Raw genomic sequence first — 19472 nt, 5'->3', positions numbered from 1 at the left:
AAGCACCTTGATCTAATAATTGTCTGTAGATGAACACTAAGCGACTCAACCCAGCTGCACCAGCTGCTGCATTCAGGGATTTATCCTTCCTTAAATAGCTCAGCCCTCAGTCTTACCTCCCCAATCATGCCGTTCCAAGTACCACGGACCAGCTTGCCGTGTTTTCCATTGGTGACTAAGTAGAGGTCATATGAGAACTTGATGGTACGGGACAGCTTCTTCAGGATATCTATGCAAAAGCCCTTGCAGCACAGTTTGGTGTAGGACTCTGCAAGGCCGATGGCACTGGAAAAAAGATGAGAATAAGCAGCGTTACACAATAAATGCAGTGATAGTTTTCAAAATATTTTGGTAAAAAAAGTCCTGTCTGGCTGCTGGGACTATATTTAGCTTCCTAGACTTAAGCTATTGTTTCGCTTCACTCAAGAGAGTGCGTGCTAAATAGTTGTGTGCTCTCGTTCTGACAGTGACTCTTGTCTACAGCAGCGAAGTGAAGGGCAAGCAATGGCTGGTTCATTAGCTAAAATCAATGTCTGTTAACAAGTTGTCGATGGAGACGGAGGAGACAGAGAATAGTTGCAAACACACACAAATACAGACAGAGGTAGTGTGACAGAGATGCATGAGTGAATGTGATGGCCTCTAATCAAAGGCCATTAAGGTGTGTAGCATGTGAGAGACACTTACTTCATCTCTGTGTCCTCGCTACTTAATGGGGTGTAGAAAAAGAGAGCAGAAAGACAGAAAATGGTGAAGAAATAATCAAATAAAAAATGACAAGACATTAAAACAGAGGACGATGAAAGTTAAAAGCATACAGATTGAAAAGGACATTGGCAAAACTCTTTTTTAAAAAAACCAAAGTGGAGGCCCTAAAACTGTGTGTGTGTGTCAAGATAACCTCAGCATGTCAATTAGTTAAGAGCCAAAGAGCGTTTAAAAAGATCATTAAAAAAATCATGTGAATGAATAAATGAAGGATACACTGAATGAGAAAGAGTCAAATGAGTAATTAACATTCAAGTTGATTATTCTCAACAGCTTAACAGTTCATTTTTGAGAAATTTGAAGTGTTTTTGAAAGGCTCGCTTCTTTCACAGGAGTCAATAGCTCAGATAAACGCTGTGTTAATTAATTGCTGCAGGAGCTGACCACCTGTCCTCATTATACACACACGCAGACACACTTATATTGGGCCGTGTCTCTCCGACACACATACACATGTAGTATAGTGTCCTTGGAGGATGAGCAGCAGTTGTGTTGTGTTCTTCAAAAAATGCCTAGAAAAACTAGTGCAACGTGGAGGAAAGTGCCATGAGGGAGTTAGACCGGAGGGAGGAGGATTCTCAGGTGAGCTGTAGACAGGAAACACACGGCCAACAACCACACACTGCCTGACAGGACGGGGTTTTGTTTGGAGAGAAAGATGGACAGAGCAAAGTGACAAAGATTGAGGGAAACGAAGAGATGAAGGAGAATAATTGAAATCACCACCAATGTGATAATTTAAGAATGATGAGAGGGAAATACAGTAAACAGTAATAGGGAAACTGTCATGTTAAATTCCTGTTGTCAAAAATATTCAAGCAAACTATTGACGAAAAAAATGACAGTATACTATAGCATGATGATTTCTTTAATTCAAACAGAAATGACCAAACCATTAAAAGGAGCCCGCATCCAAAAGGACACAAATACATCCAGTTTATTCAGAGTTTTACTCCCAATGCCAAGAGCCAGTACAGGCAGTTAGGCACCCTTTATGTAGAAAAATGGTGCGGTCAAGGTGATGGTCTCCCTTTTTCCTTGGGTTAAGTGTTTTAGTTTCTTAACTGTTAGTATGGAATACTTGCCATAACATAGATCTTTCCTTGACCTTATCCTTAATTTATCAACAACTGTTATCCAGAGTGAGACATTTTAGAGAAGAATTCCTGCTCCCTAATCAGCGCAGAGGTAGGCTCAGCTTTCTGGCAAATGAGGCCATCATCTGTCCAAAGAAAATGATTTTTTAATGAGCAAGACAAAAAAAGTTCTAATTTCGCTAAACATCTGCTCTGCGGGGAAGCTGCTCAGGCCACACACCAAGATTAACTGATTAATATAGCAGCCAGTCCTCTCTGCCTCTCTTCTTCTCCCTGTTTGTTGGTAAACTTCCAAATAGGACATGCCAGCCTGAGAGAAATGGTGAAAGAGAAACAGAAAGAGGGAAGGATGGGATAACATTGTCCCATGCTATGACAGATGTCCCCATGTTGAACAAATAAATCTTCTTTACTGGCAATCAATGTGCCGTCGCGCCCAACAACAGCCGCTACATATCTCTCTCCATAATTAATATGCCAGCCATGGTCAGCTCTGCAATCTGCATAACTGATACATTCTAACAGACACACACACACACACTCGCAGATACATGTGGAATAAATGGCACATTAACATGGCATTTACGGGGTATGGTTTCTTTCTGTTGTGTGATAAAAAATGTATTAGACATTAAATATATAAATGTTCAACACAGCTTATGGTGGTCCATGTGTGACTTGCTGGCTATAGGTTACAACACAGTCCATAACACAACATCCTGCATCAAAACAAAAACTAAAGAGATTTTTTAATTGACTTTCTTTCAATTTTAGAGGAGAATTGATGTCAGTTTCATATCTGTGTGTTGTATATGAAGCTGTAGCCAGCAGCTTGTTAGCTTACCTTAGCATGAAGAGCATAACCCTAACTCTAACCCTATGTTGCTAGCCTGGTTTTGTCTAAAGGTCAGAAAAAAATCCTTCAACTAAGATTTATTTGGCTAAAAGGCAGATTTTTTACATTGGGACAGAAACACGCTAGCTTATTTATTTTATGCTAATTAAGCTAACTGCATTAAATGTGGCTTCATATTTAACAGACAGTTATGACAGCAGTATCAATTTTGAGTATTTTAAGAATGAATCAATGTTTTACCATGTTTTTTTGCACAGTTTCATGTATTTTGTGCTTAAATATGTTGTAATGTGGTAAATCTTAAGATGCAGGAAGGTTGCATGTGCGGCTGGTTGTATTTGGTCTGAATTTGTTTGACAATGTGCAGCGTGGCCAAATGTTTTCTTCAAAAGAAGCATGTTTCAGTATACTGCGGCAAATTGGTCTGGTTCTTTGGTAAACTCTATGTGATAAGCAAACAGCATAGCAGCATAAATACATAACACAATCAATAACAAGCACAAAGAAATCCTCCAGTGAGACTTAAAGTTGGAAATAACAAAACTCCTGAGTGCATAGAGGAGATATACTGTAGGTCAAGGTTGGGTTGAGCCCTTAAATAAATTACCAAATCAGCGCTCTGAGGTGTGGTGGTTGTGGCATTAAAAGGTGCAGAACTGGCAGCAAATTGAGTGTTTTCTTATTATTCCCACATCTCTTGATATGCTTGACAGTATGCTCTCCTGCTTCAGAGGATTTATTAACCATGTGTGAATGTGGGCACTTTCCTTCTGGTGTGCTGTACTCCCAACATCGGCAAGCCAAATATTCTACAAGTCGCAAGCAGCCACAGAAAATGGAAAATTCATTGCATTAAATTAACATTTTATTCTGGTTTCCTTAAAGTCCATAATGATGGTTGGTTGGTGAAGCACATCTCAACTTTTCAATTGCACAAGTTATTGTCCATAGAAAATGCAACATGAAAGCCTTTAGAAACCTAATCTAGATGTCGTAAATATTCACGCATATAATAGAGAACACCATAAAAAGAGTAATTAAGAATTAGCATTTCCTTTCACACGGACCAACAAAGAAAACCACTTTGAAATAAATACATAGGAATAAATCATTAATGCTTTCTTGGAGGATCCAAGCAGAAACACAACAATGTGTCTGTGATCAGAAACTTGTGCCACCTCTGATGAATTATTCCAACACAGCAGGTTTTAGGCACACTTTGTCTCAAATATCATTTGCAAAGAACTGATTTTCAAATGCAAATGGGAAACTCTAAATTCTGAGGTGTCACTGGCCATGCACTTCTCATAAGTCCAAGTTTTTAATGAAAAAAAGCCATCTAAAAATATTACATGTATACTTAGAACGAACCATCCATCCATCCATCTTGTCCCGCTTTTCCGTACGGGTCGCGGAGGGAACAGCTCCAGCAGAGAGCCCCAAACTTTCCTTTCCCTGGCCACATCAACCAGCTCTGACTTGGGGGATTCCAAGGTGTTCCCAGGTCAGCGAAGAGATATAATCCCTCCACCTGGTCCTAGGTCTACCCCTCGGTCTCTTCCCAGCTGGACGTGCCTGGAACACCTCCCTAGGGAGGCGCCCAGGTGGCATCCTCACTAGGTGCCCGAACCACCTCAACTGGCTCCTTTCAACCCGAAGGATCAGCGGTTCTACTCCGAGTCCCTCCCGGATGACTGAACTTCTCACCTTATCCCTAAGGGAGATGCCAGCCACCCTGCGGAGAAATCCCATTTCGGTCGCATGTATCCTCGAACCATTGATCGGAAAAAAGGTGACACGTCATGTCAAAGAGGATTTCAAGAGAAAGACAGAAAGTTGGCCATGAGTTTATCTATATATCTATATATATATATATATATATATATATATACATAATATTTTAAAACAACTCTAAAACAGTTTGCTTCAGCAGATTCAGGAACAAGTCAAACATGGCTTAGAGTGATACTTTGACATCCCATTCTTCATCTTTGAGGATAGATACGATTGATTTTAGCAGGATTTCCCCAAATAAAAATATGATCTGTATGTGGGAGTTCTCCAGTTGTTAATGTCAAACAATACAGTTATAATAATTGACAATAGTTTTACGATGCAATTACATTTATGACAGTCTTGAACTTTTATTGTTTGAACACAATGAAGACATTGTGCATTCCTGAAGAGCACCAGTTGTACATAGTTAGAGATAATAGCTGTTTAATGGCTGTCTTCTGCCATGCTGCGCTCTGTGTTTGATACCAGAGGTGTGTTTTTAAGGTGCTTAGACACTCAACACACACAATTACTTTGTGCTTAATGAAGTGTGGAGGTTTGCAGTGTCGACTCTGAACTAAACTGGGGCAGAGAAACAGAGAGGGAGGGGGCAGGTGTCTGTGTTTATGACTGCGTATCATTTGAAATGTTTCAGTACTCGTGATGACATTATAAATAAGTTTTGAAATCCATTTATTTTGGCAGTTAAAGTGTTGCTAAACAAAGATAGCCTGTTGGCAACTTTATCATCAAAATGTCATTACAATCTTAATATTTCTTATCAAATATATATGATGTGGGGAAAATGAAGGTTTTTGGTTTAGCTGTTTACGCTGCCACCATTAACTTCAATTTATCAACAATTTCATCCAATGTTTATTTACCGAGATGACATGCAAGACAAGTTTTCTTTAAGAATGCAAGGTAACAAGGGGTTTGGTAATTGATTCACAAATAGTCTTTTTTTGAATGAAGTATTCCTTTTAAAAACAGCAGCTAACAAAATAATCTCAACTCAAGGACCACTCCATCGCTTGTTCTGGAGTTTCTGGACAAAATAGACTTTGAGAGGTGATCTATTCTAGGAATCATAGAAAGTTTGAACCTAGAACTATATTTCCATCAATGGAGTAAACTGAATCTGATAATGTGGACGCTGTGATTCTGTTGTTAGAGTAATATGATACAACTTATAATAGAAAATTGTCGGAGAAGCAATGTAACATTTTTGATTGTCACAGAATCATACTGAAAGACGCAAACATATACGATCCACGTTTACTAACCAACCTGAACACCGCATGACACATGATCCATTGGCATGCTGGCATAATGTTACTACTTTAAGACAATTACACCTTCCTCAAACTTACATTCAGGATTTTATGATGCCCTCTTCTGACAAAAACACAAAACGTATACAAGACTCTTAGCCTGACCAATATACAATACAACATTGGGATACTGGACCATTTCTGATACCCCAGAAAGTATCAGGGTCAGGGTGCAATACCAAGCCATCTCTGCGTCTAACTGTTTAGTTTGTATGTTCGTGCAGGTTTAAAGGTCCCCTATCATGCTACTTTTCAGGTCCTCATATGTATTTTGTTGCTCCACTATGACATGTTTTCATTCTTTAATGTTGAAAAAGCGCTTTATTTTCCTCACACTGCCCGTAATAAATGATCACTTTTCACTCCTTCTGAAAACGTTCTGAAGAGCCCATTCCCCCACCTTTGAAAAAGCGCACTCTGCTCTGATTGGTTAGCTGGCCACTCTGTTGTGATTGGTCATCCGCTTAGAGATTTGTCAAATGTCCCGCCCCTGAAAAAAACTGAAAAAAATGGCATCGCTGGTTGCGCCGTACCAGTTTATTACAAATAAATAATGACAGATTATCAGTAATCTTTTCAAAGTGAAACAGAGACATCGGGTTAACCTTCAGCAGCGTTTGTATGACCTTCAGCAGCGTTTGATCACAAACAGCAAAGACTGTTTATAGCTATGGCTCTGTAAAGTGAAACAGTTTTCTCGCTCTTTCTTGGCTGCTAGTTCAGTGAGTTTTGTTCATACAGTGATCACACTTATACCAATGGAACCCACGGAATCTCAGGCTGCATATGAAATGTGGTTAGTGCAGATAGCGTGAAGTCAAATAATCGCTGTAGCTCACTCGGTGCTATGTAGCGCTTGCTTGTTTTCGTTCAGTGCTGATTTAGACGCTTGGTGTTGGAATTTTGTTCGTTTTGGTAAAAATGGTTGATATGGTCTGGTAGCTGAGTTTCTTCCCGTTAAGTGGGTATGCCACATTAATAGGTTGTTAAATGTTAACATGCTCTGAGACGCTGTTTCTTACAAGTTGCTGCGTCTGGGCTTAAGAGGTTAACGTGTTGTGATGAAAAACCATCGCCGTATTTCTGCAGTTCAGGTAAAGTTAGTTTGCATACAGCCTGAAAGCTTGGTAGCGTAGCGTTTATAGCGTTAGCTTTCTGCTTTGCCGAAGCAAGCAGTGTGCTTGCGGCTCAATTCCCACAACAGCTCCACAATTCATCTGCGTCTGAAAAGCGGGTCTGCTAGTAACCAGATTTCGTTCTACCTGGTTCTGTCAAAAATTCTATGGGCGGTTACAAAACCAAGTGGGCGGAGCCATGAATAATAATTAAGCTTTGCTACGACACACTGACGGAGACTTCAGATTGGCCCATATCTTCCGCCTATTTTCTTTCATTGGCTATTGCATACAGAAGACAAGTTTCATAGTTTTCAAACCGACCATAATTCACAAACTCATATTGACCTATCTTATGTCAAAAACAACAAGGGAAAAAGTTTTTTTAGTGGAAGGTCCACTTTAACAAATGTTTTGCTTTGCGTACCTTCCTGTTTGATTGGACTGGCGCCTACAGGGCACTGTGTTGCGGACACATGTACCAGTGCCCGGGTCCACGTTCTCCACCATGACGAAGGGATGCTCCTCCAGCGTGGCCACAGTTAGGTGGCGGTCATCGGACACCTGCTCCAGAAAGCTGCCATATCGAGGCCAAACCGGGTACCGAACCTGAAGGATCCCTCGGGCGAACGTTCCAACCTGAAGAGGGAGGGGGAGAGACAAAAACCTCAGTGATATCCCGCACATGTGTTTGAATCTCACCCTCGACCTGATCTGCATATCAACCTCTTCTCTCTTCACCTTTCTTGTCTCTCCATACTTCACAGGACGAATGCATTTTCTATTTTATTTAAAAAAGAGAAATTAGCATGTACTGAACTGGAGGAAGAGGATTAGATGATGAAAGAAGAGTATAGGCCTAGTTCATTAATGTATGAAAGAATTAAGAGCGTTTGAGTTAGATAATTTGAGAAAAAAGCTGAATATAAAACAAAGAGCATACCAACTGCATTATATTAATTATACATCCCAAGATGTGTTGCCTTCAATCTGTGTTCTTTTTGTTGAATGATTATTCAATTATTCGTTTTCTTTTCAAGTGAATAACAAATTGAAATGTCACTGTTCATAAATTGGAACTGTTAATTAGTAGTGTTAATGATTTGTGTTTTTAAGTCTTTGTACTTTTCAAATATTTGCTGCTATTTGTAGAGCTACTTGAATAATTGGAATGCGTGCTCAACTGTGATCGGCAAACAGATTTGCTGACAGACTGAAATATACTGTAGCCAAGAGAAAAAAAGAGGTAAATTGAGTTTTTCAATGTCGGAGGGAGCCACTTGGGACCAGAATTGTGGTATATTGTCACATCACACAGAGAATAATCCCATCGATGTCAACACTAAACTCAGGGAAACCATCTCTGTGAGAGCCAGGACTGTTTGTCATATCAACCCAACCTAATGAGCCATGGTGAGCTCAGCCAGCGCTGACTTACTGCATGTGAAATTTACTCCCTTACAGCTTTAATGAGAGCTCTTATTCATACCCGCTCTTGATGTGTTCTTCTGCTCGCTCATGCTTCCTTCGTCCTGCATGGATGATTTACAAATCTGCATGAAGGTACAGTATGTTGTGCGAGACTGTGATTTTTTTCTACACACCATCTGTGAAAGACGGTAACGCAGAAATGCCAGTTGTGAAGATCACTCGTTTCAATCTGTCTTTTTACAGGATGTTGCTTCCTCTCATAGAGCATCTTAAGTAGAAGCTCTGTCATTTGGTGCCAAACTGTTATTGACTCTTGGATACTGGGTTAAAATACAGTATGAAAATCTAAGTAATGTCCCCAATACTGCATGTTAAAAATCAAAGTTAATGCAGGATAACTTGTTTTTTCCTTAGATGTGAAGCTTCTTCCTAGGGCACACATATTGGACATCATAGATTTTCTCAAATTTTTAGGTAAACATTTCTCAGTCATGGTCTCATCAGACCTCTGCAGCGAATCCAGAATCCCTCTTCTCCATTCACTACGCTGGCTCCCTGTTTCATCCAGTTCAAAACTCCAGTGTTGGCCTACAGGGCAGTGAAGGGAACCATTACTCGTAAAACCTGTGTATGCTTATCTCGGTCATGGCTCTTCTCACTGGTGGAATGAGCTCCTTGCTGTAGTCAGGACTGCAGAGTCACTGCCCATTGCCCACTGCAGGGTAAAAATCTACCTTTTCAGACCTTATCCCAGCAACCTTTGCTAGCATACAAAAAACACATCTCTGAGGACTTGTACTGTTGCACTGATTGTAAGTTATCCGTTTGAAAGGGATATACTCCTGAGTTTGGATGATTTCTTCTACGTAGTCTGCCTTGCCATGGCTGTAATGTAACATAAAATGTTAATGTTTCCTGAGATTGATATTAAGTAATGATATTTATTGTACCACTGTTGGTTTGGTACTAACCTGAACAAAATGAATTTCCTCTTTGAGGGCAATAAAGATCACATCTATTCTAAATATCTGTCTTAAAAGTAGAATCACCAATAACTGAAAAACTCTACTGTCATTAATTGTTCATTTTTTCCATTTTAATTCACTAAATCAAGGATCAGAACGAAGAGAACAGAGTAATGAAGGAGAGATTAGTAGAGACACTTGTTTAAAGTGACCTCTTGTTGTCGATAGTGTCTGTGTTTCCACAACAGCAGTACGTCTACACTTCAACATGTGGACATACGGAATACATGAAGTGTTGGCTGCTACCTTAAAATCTACCACACACCAAAACAAAACCCCACTTCAGCACAATTACATGTCTATGTTCATACACACACGCAGACCTACACACCAGCCAGGAGGTGACATTGATGAAGTAGGTTGGTCTTTCCAGGCCAAAAATAAATGAGTTCAACTGTAGCTGTGAGATTACGTTCAGGTCTCTCTATTTAGTCGAACTTTTTCAATACACCCTCAGGCTTTGAAAAATGTGTGTGTGTTTGCTTGTGTGTAAAAGGGATTGAAAATTCGTAAGAAAATTGCAAAGCATGGCGACAATAAAACCGGACTTAGAGACTGGCTTCGAGAGGAAACACACAGACACAAAACATTATTGATTTAAATGTACGCCTACACTTGTACCTTCAAATAACATCTATTGGTGAGGTTCAGAGTGATTGAGGAGTTATCTTGTGATCAATTGTTCAAGTCAAGAACGCATCTTGATGTCTCCACAGCGACAGCAAGAAAAGGGGTGGAGGGGTTAAAGAGACAGATGTGAGGATAGAAACTGTGTGGGGTTCAAATACAGGTTACACTTGGGTTCTAAAAACAACGGGAAGATATTGTTTTGTAGTTTGTCCCGCTTTTTGTGCCGGTTCACCGCCATGGTCAGCACAGTTGGAGCTGCAGCAGTGGATGTGACACACAGCATAAGGAAGCAATTAAGATACTTAAAGAAACCGTAGAGCCCAATTGCTGTAATTTGGGTAAAAAAATCATATAACTGAATCAAATCTGAACACAAAAATGATACACATATTCTCATAAATATTCAATGCGACTTACACTTTCTGAGAATATCATTATTTTTGATGTCAAACACAACTTCACATTTAGAGATCATAAAAAAGATGCTCCTACGAAAGATTATATCAGTATCAACGCACTCCAATGGCAGTTGTTTGATCATCCCTGGGTATATTGCAAGTAGAACATGTTAACTGTCTTTGCAAATGTCACTCTCAGCCTAATTAATCTGTGTATCCGTCATATATCTCGTTATACAAGTCCTCTGTATATGCAGTATATGGGCACATAACAGGACAAACATCTCATTGCTCTTGTGCCATCACGCCAGCATGTTTGTGTGATTCAGTATCTGCTGCCCAGTACCTTATCCCAAAGTCTGTCGCGGTCCAAAGCAACGAGGACCATCGAAGGATTGGTGAGGAAGCCTTGGCCATTGAATGACAGATCTTTCCTTTCCCATGTCACATTCAGCATGTGCCTGCGACCCACACAAACATAAAGTCATGCAAAAAGTATGTTGTACGCAATCAAGGACTATGATTTACATCACTGGAGAATTAGCATATTCGTTTACACAGATAAACACACACAATGATCACCTCCTAATTAAACCTAAAGCTCCCCTGGAGGGCTTAATCTAACGTGGGAGGCTGGAAGTAGCTCATTAGGGGATGAGGGAGGCGGCTGATTGGTGGAGAGTGTTCCTACTGACTGATTTCGCTGTGTTAAGATATACATCCTTGACAGACAGGGTCTGTGAATAATGAGTCTAGGTCAATTTGCATTTCAGAACATGTGAAAAAAATCATACTTTAACTTCATGCTGTGTATCTGTAGCTGAAGTTTGGCTCTTCCGCCCGTGCAACAGTTATGATCACTCTTATAAGAATACAGTGCTGCAGGATTGAGTCCCAAAACCCAAAAATTAGTCAACACTTTTGCACTTCCAGTTGCCTTGTTTGGAGGTCAATTTTAATTTCTGAATGGTTTGTGGTTAAACGAGGCTTATACAGTAAGTTCATGTTTTGTTCTATGATGTAAAGAATTTCAGTAAAAACCCAATTTGGGAATTCAAAAGGTGTTGCTGACCAAACAGAGATTGTGGGGGACATTAAACTTCATCATGTAGGACAGCGGGGGACTCGTCTACTCCATGATGTCAACGTTGAAGAACTGCGACCATGGTGTACAGTAATTAGTTCATAGCATTACATTACCTTTGACTGGTGGCCATTGCATTTGAACAACAATCATAAAAATGGTGGTAATTACCTTGCTGATCCAAACATATAAGTATCATAAACCTTTGCTTCAAAGCTAGGCTAAAATCCAATGGACAAATTCAGTTGGCTTTTGTGGAAAACAGTGCGGTGGGAACTTCCATTTTGTCCTACAAAAATGTCTCATCCCTGGAACAATAGTCTGGCAGAATTAATTCAAGTTGTGTTCACTGAAAAAAGTGTGACTCACCTGAACAGAGTAATGTTCTCTGAGTGTTTAGCCAGTTTGGTGCAGTCACCATGTCCCTCAGGAATAAATCCGTTCAGCTTCTTGAAACTCTCAGCCCCTTGAGCTACAATGGCAACACCCTCCCTCACCCTCTGCCGCAGGCTCTTCCTCCACTGGTCCGTAATCACACCAATAACACCGATAGGGAAGCTGGCAGGTGGAGGGCTATCAGGGTTGCCCACGGCCTGACTAGTGAGGATCCAGATGTATCCTGGCCCCAGCAGACCCACCTCAGCGGCCTGTTGAAACAAGTACTGTGCCTCCTCATAGGAGCAATACGCCAGCAGGACCTGAGAATCTACCTGCGGAGAGAGAAAACAGCCTGAACATGCTGCAGGTCATCTAGAGCCTGCAGCGCCAGCTGTTCCCCAAACTTCAGCTTCTACAGTTTTTGCTGTTTGAGATTTAAGCTTCACAAAACTAATGCCAAACAACTAAACAATAGTAAGAAGGATTGGGATTTTCAAAGCTCATTGTACCTGCTGCAGCATGCGCTTTGTCCTCGCATCATTTGACCCAACGGACATTTCCAGAGACAAGACATCCTGCAGGTTCCACAGGAAATAGGAGGTATCTGTGTAGGACTGAACTATATCCACAAAGGTGTCGTAGCCCGGCAGCAAACTGGTGATCACCGCAAACTCGCCCCAGTCATATTCCTCCATGAGCTGAAATAGGGACATAAAGAAATAACATGTAAAATGATAATATCCATGGTAATGATGTTACCAGATGAAGGGATTGAGAATGATTGCAGGTGTAAAATGTTTATGGACTTTGTGTAATTTTGATAACTGTTTTTGTTTTCAGTCTTTATGCTTAGCTAAATGGGTTTGCTCCATTTGGAGCGATTCAAATGCTGCCACTAGATGATGGGCATAGACTGTACAGTTTGATGATGATGAGGACCTAATGTTTGGGTTTCACAGACTGATCGAAGAGTATCCCTTTGACTGGCGAGAATTGTTTGTACAATCATAAACACAGATTGTGTCAATTTGTAGAAATTGGGGCCATGACTTCAGATCAGGGATTCCCTTGTTGCTGGTTGTTGTCCTAACATTGTCCCAGTTGTCTGTATTGACCAAACAGCCTTTTTGGTGTGGCCTAGATTTTAATCCCAAAATTGGATTCAAATGAGGTTGGATTATGTCAGTTATTGTAACACTGAATCGTTTTACAATACCTTGAACATGCAGACAATCTGCTGCTCCAGAGATGCTCCCATCTGCAAGAATGAGGATCCCTCCGCCTGTAAAGAATAAGAGTCATATTTCAGGATTCATTTTGTGGAGGTTACTCATGGGGGGAGAGGAAAATGGCACAGCATCTCCAGAGCTGACCTTGTTCAAAGAAACCAGCATTTTCTGTTTTTGCTTTCAGGTTTAGGAGGTTTTTTTAGGTTGAAGCTATTTTTTCCACTTCTGAAAATGCGTCGTGAGTCATAAATCAGTTTCTTGCACTAATATCTTTAACGATCAAGAAACAAACATCTGAATATAGTGTTGAACTTTCTGCCACAACAGAACGAACTGATGAAATAATTTTTTTATTAACATGGCTGCTGCTGCTCATTTAAGCAGCACTTTTAACATTTTTACTGCTGCGGAATAATCAGATTTGTAAGAAAGTTTTCCACTACAAGCACACTGCGTTTTAATAATCTGTCTTCTTGTTAATATCTATTGTTAAAACATCACTTTAAAAGTCAAGAGAAAGAGGAGCAGCACTAAATCCAATTAATTGACTGAAAAATGACAAATGAGGGAAAAGAAAAGGACTATATTTTAAGTGAGGTGCTTGGACAATGGCACATCAATTGGCTTCATAAAATGTTTTAAAATCTTCATCAATAGCCATGATTTCCTAAAAACTGTCATTGAAATGTTTATTTAAACAATAATTGATTGATAGAAACAACTGTCACCTCCATCCTAGAGTAATAAAGATGCCGATTCAGAGTGATGTGTTGTATAAGAACAGTTTATTTAAAAATATATATTTAAAAAACTGTTTCCGCCTTCATTGAGCTTTGCATGTCCATACTCTACTGAGATCTGGTGTCTCTAATCTGCAGACATAAGTCCTGCTGCTCTGTTTCTGTCAAGAAGGGGTGGTCCACTGTTACATTTGTCTTTGTGTGTTAGCATACATTTGCATACTGACGCATTGTGCGCTGACAGATGGACATTACACCGAACCCATGTCCTTCAAATAGAATTTAAATAAAGTAGGTCATAGGAAATAGAGCAGGAGGACTATTGGTAGTGTAATATAGACACAAAGAGCAGAAATCCTCAACCAATGACTATTATTAGTATGTTATACTTGAACCTTTAATCTTAACCATGACTTCAGCTAGCAAACACATTTGTATCAAGACTGACAGATAAATTCTGACCAATGATTTGATGATTTGAAGGTCAAAATGTTTTAGTTTTAGCACAAAAAAACAATGAGTAGGATTTCTCTATCTGCAAAGACCCTGCCTTCGGCCTGAATTTTCTTTTTTACTTTCATTTTGCAACAAAACCCATTCAAACCAATTCAAGCCATTCTGTGTCACAGTCTGTATGCACTGTCCCTGGACCCTGGCCTTTTTTTTAGAAGGAACTGCGCAATAACAAAGCCCGGATTGAAGATCTGAGGGGCTGTAAAGTGCTGCAGGCCACAAGTGGACCTGTGATGTAAGCAGGTGCAAGACTAGCAGGGCTTTAATATGATGTGGAAATATTCAGAATTTAGCTGGGGAGCAAAAAGGTGAAGATCAGGGTAATATTTGTTAATGTTTTTTAACATGTGTATACAATGCAGCAGCACTAACAATAAGTGGAGAGAGCAAATCTAAAATACATTGACATACATGCGTGAAGAGAGTGAAGCAGGAGCATAGTGAGAGAGAGAGAGTAGATAGTGTTAAACTGTCAAAAGCCATTTGGGAGCAGGTCTCAGATCTCCTCAGTCTGTTCCCCTCTCTGAGGTGACTAACTGTCATATCTCCTTCCTGTTGCTCTTCCCTCTCCCACAGCTCAGAGGCTGCGCAAAGCCCCAGAGAGTTGTGCAGCCTGAGGAATACCACAGGAATATCACAACTAGACTCAATCTCACACAATTTTACCAGTTTTAACTGTCTGAGCTTGTTTGAAGCTCACCTCTGGAGGCTCAGACCACTGACTGGGCTGACTACCGGAATGCAATTTAAAAATAGCAGTACACAACCATGTCTAGCTGTCACTAAACAAATAAATAAAATACCCGTTGGCATCAACGGTCAACTATAGTGTCCCACTTTGTCTCATGTAGAAGTGATGAGATGCATTATTTGAAGGAGTATCATTAAAATCCAATCACATTTTTCTGAGCTATTAAACCAGCAAATAATGTAGTGACCTCCCTCCAACCAATAAGAGTTTCATCATCCAATTAGCAGCATCTTATATTCTGAATTATTTTACAAACTCGGAAGCAAATGTGATGAAAGACGCCAACCTTCCACATCTCAATGAAATCAGGCAAGAATTACTACAAAATTACGTTATTTTCCCGTGTCTAACTCTCGCACCCATGAGAAGAGGGTCACCCTCCCCCCTTGTGTCCACCTCTTTCAAGCCGTCTTGTTCTCACCACCTTGCCGGAGTGGCTGTCACACACAGACGTAATTAGCAATCCTACTGCAGGAGTGTATGGTAATGTGACAGGAAGACAGTTGACATGGTGGTTGCTCACACACTTCTCCTCTCCCACAGGGAGAACTCTGCACGGAGCTCCCCGTCTGTGGAGAGGCTGGTGCGGGTCAAAAAGGAAGCAGGTCGAAACACACAGTAGCTCACTCACATCATGTGGACTAAGAAACATTTACACTTGTACAGTATAATTCATTCTGCTAACGTAAAGGTTGTACATTTGCAAGCTTCCATCTCCAGTGGTGGCTAGTATAATTACTCAAGCTTATGTTGTTGTTTGTTAGTTTTGTTCTGCTAATCACTACTGTATTTCCTAGCAGTTGTAACTATTGTACTTTGTACTCCACTGCATTTATTTAATGGCCACAATTACTTTGCAAATGGAGGTGATGCTGATGATTGGCAGGTACAATGTTCCTCATGGTCTTAGTTCAGCATGTTAGCATGCTAATTAGACATTTGCTAATTAGCACAATGCAATCTATGATAAGCAGTGAACACCAGAATTAAAGCTGAACATTGATGGGAATTTCATTAATTTAGCAAATATTATGAATAAAGCCAAAATATTCGATCTGTAATGGATGCATCGGCTTATTCAAACCTTGGTTATTCATTTTTATAACACACTTAATAGCTCTTAAGGGTTCATTTTGTCCTCATCGGGTTTGACCGTATATGCACATTTCACAAACATCAGTGCGCCTGGAATACAAACATATTCATACAACATAGTTTATTTACTATTGTTTGTATTACATTAGTTATTGTAGTCCACACATTTACTCCTGCACATTATCACCATGACTCAAGTTTATATAATATGTATTTCTTTGAGTTACCAGTTCTGAGTGTCCCGCAGCTGGAGAGTGGTCTTGACAGGCTGGAGCAAAAGATGCACCACCTAGCTAAATACAGGAAGTGTTCAATCAGAATGTAACAAGCGACCACACATCATGCGGGGGACTTGTATTGGAAATGTTTTGAAAAACGATATAAATTGCTGTCTTACAAAAAACTAAAATGACAGTGTATATCAGCGAATACAATGTCATTTTGTAGAAAAAACTACAAACAGTGTATGAAAACAGTCATGTTTGGTTGAACTGACAATCCCAGTTTTAGCTAGTAAATGAATGTGGTTTTATGTCAACATAGCTTTAACATTCAATGTTGCTCTATTTTTGGCAAAAGAACATTTTGTGCCCTTAATATGTTGCCAGAACATATTATCATATATATCAATAACTCACACAAACAATTTACTTCTGTTTGGCCATGTTGGAAAGCTTTGAGGGAGTCTGGCTATGAACGTTCTTTAATTCCCGGCGATAAAAAACTGTTTCCGGGGGGAATACTGGGCAGCAAATCTGGGCTTCTAATGACCTGTTTATGGAGAGTCTGGTTTCTGGACCATGAGGCCAAGAGAGACAGAAGTGAGGAGGCAGAGAGAAGGGACAGAAGCACAAATGGAGAAAACGGGTCAGTCTGGCCACAGTAACAAATCCCCAAAAAATAAATCGTGATCCAATGAGACACGTTTGGGTCATTGCATCACTTTGGTCGAATATCACAAACACAGTATGACCTTGGACTGCAGCCAGGACTGAGACTGTAAGTCCAGAAATAAAATCTTCCACTGACAGCTTCAAATTGTAATAAATGATGTTATACGCTTGAATACTCAACGTCAACAGTTTCTTTGCTTCAAAAATCCATCATGTGCATACAGTACTTAAAAATATTTTGTTCGTGTTTACTGGCAAACACATAAAGCTGTCAGCTTTGTTTATCCTAGGCTTTATCAGCATCTAAAACCATCATCACTCATTTTATGTTTGTAACTGTGATGAACAAAAGACTGGTTTGTGAATGATCAAACATTCAGTATGTGTTTCCTCAGAAACAGAGAGATTTACTGTAATAGCACCTTGGCATCCGTATTAAATGATGTTCTCTCCAAAACTGTTTCAGGGCAGCCCGAGGAAAACGTTTTACTATGCTCTCAGTTTTTCAAAAGCAATTATTTTCTTTTATATGTACTCTGAAAAGAAATGATCTAATTAAAGGTCCCCGTTTTAAAAACTCAGCTGTATTTAAAGCTGGGTTATCATGCTTATTTTTGATAGTCCAGTGTATTTTAGAGGGTTTTATAGTCACCAGTGCGTGTCTGAATGATGTTCACCACCCCTATCAGTTTAGAGATACACAGAAAGTTAATTTATTGGACTCTTAGCAGCATTTACTCAGTGAGATTAACTGGCTTCCATCAGAGTGCTGGTTTTACCTCCTTACTGAGCACTGACCGGTGTGAGCGGTCTTTTATTCAAGTACAATTTTGGAGCTAGGGTTAGGGTTAGGCTTCCTTTTTTATAATTTTGATATCAACCTATAATTTACTCTGTGTTGTAATCTGTATTTCTTTCTTGGTTTTCTATAGATGTCAGTGGCAGTCGGTCAGTTGGTGCATCACTTTAGTCCAGCCCGAAATGACCCTGCACTCAAACGCACTGAAATGTTTAAAATGGGTCACAAAGGTTTTATTTAGTTTTTTCTCCTTTATGTAATACTATTTTCCAAAACAGCTGGGAACTGTTGTTTTTAGAAAATGTTAACCAAACTGGACTAAGTAGTGGATTAGTTTGTGAGTATTTTTTGGCGGGGATTAGGTGAGTATTTACGGCATCAGGTTGGTTTCTACTCCAAATAATCCACGGTGCTCAGGTTGCATTGTAATGATGAAACATGTCATCCTGTGTAACGATGTAGCTCATTATTGGGTGTTTAATAGTTTTTGGAAACTGGCAGAGCTCTATAGCACAGGGGAAACAGATATATCAGGCTACAAAGACAATACATGTAACAATAGGATCAGTTCACTGTTGAAGTTCTGTTCATTTTAAAGGTCTCCTATTATACTCTTTTTCAACAATATATTATAGGTCTCAGGTATATAAAAATCATGTCTCTAAAGTGTTTGTCTCGAAAAACCAAACAGATTGTGTATTGTATCAGGCCATACAGTACAGTGTATGTAGTGCAAAGTTTGGGAAATGGGTGTAATGTTTGGGTGTCCACATTCGTTTTACTAGCTAGTCAACCAAAAACACTTACACGCATACACACACACACACACACAAAGACAAAACACTCTGAACATCTGATTCCCAGCTCCTCAGAGAAACACGTCGCAGTCATTTTTCTCTTTACCTCGCAGGCCCGATTGAACAGTCTTTATGGTTTTTCTCAGCCGCTCGCACTTTCTCATTTCCGCCTCTTTGCCTTCGCTTGATGTGTGTGTGCCATCCGACAAAAGACACACTTCCTCTCCCTCCCTTCAATCTTTTCATCTTTGTCTCATTCCCCCTCTTCCTTGTTGTTTGCCATAGAGAGATCACTGAGACAGGAACCATAAATAGGCGGCTCGGGCGGGTGCTGCTTCTTTTAAATCCGCCATCAAAGATATTCATCGTCATCAGGCTATTGATAATCAAGCACTATTGAGCTCTTTTATCCCTTAAGAGAATCATGCACTCGCACATATGTCTTTCTCTGTCCAATCCACCTGTCCCATTGTGCCAGACGTCTCTGACAAGCTTTTTTCCTCCTTGCTGACAACAAAGGAGTACAAGAGAGAGAAAGAGACTGAGGGGAAGCATGATGATGAGGGCTGAGAGAGGCCTCGACAGGCAGGCCTCAGAGGAGAGTGCTTTACTCTTTGTGCTATATAGAGAACTGTCACTCACCACTTTGGGCTTGTCAGACAAATGGTCGTTCAGTATGAGAGATAACGTCCCATCTGTGCGTTTGTCATTTGTCGCTGTCAAGCAAAGAGGTTAAGTAACCCAGACGAAACCCGCCGCAATC

The 19472-nt window shown here is 40.1% G+C and overlaps 1 protein-coding gene across 1 annotated transcript in view; it reads right to left on the bottom strand.

Moving 5' to 3' along the window:
- LOC134870897 (glutamate receptor ionotropic, NMDA 2C-like) overlaps positions 1 to 19472 on the bottom strand; it is a 43873-nt gene that overhangs the window by 12041 nt on the left and 12360 nt on the right. Inside the window, exons 4-10 of the mRNA XM_063893406.1 lie at positions 13109 to 13174; positions 12402 to 12590; positions 11884 to 12224; positions 10777 to 10891; positions 7374 to 7585; positions 688 to 705; positions 117 to 285 (exon numbers count right to left, since the gene is read on the bottom strand). Coding sequence (XP_063749476.1) covers positions 117 to 285; positions 688 to 705; positions 7374 to 7585; positions 10777 to 10891; positions 11884 to 12224; positions 12402 to 12590; positions 13109 to 13174 — 1110 coding nt within the window. The remainder of the gene's footprint in view (positions 1 to 116; positions 286 to 687; positions 706 to 7373; positions 7586 to 10776; positions 10892 to 11883; positions 12225 to 12401; positions 12591 to 13108; positions 13175 to 19472) is intronic.

The sequence above is a fragment of the Eleginops maclovinus genome, chromosome 10, assembly GCF_036324505.1.
Source record: "Eleginops maclovinus isolate JMC-PN-2008 ecotype Puerto Natales chromosome 10, JC_Emac_rtc_rv5, whole genome shotgun sequence".
NCBI lineage: Eukaryota > Metazoa > Chordata > Actinopteri > Perciformes > Eleginopidae > Eleginops > Eleginops maclovinus.
Note: the sequence above shows the minus strand (reverse complement) of the source record. Positions and strands in the feature narration are given on the sequence as shown.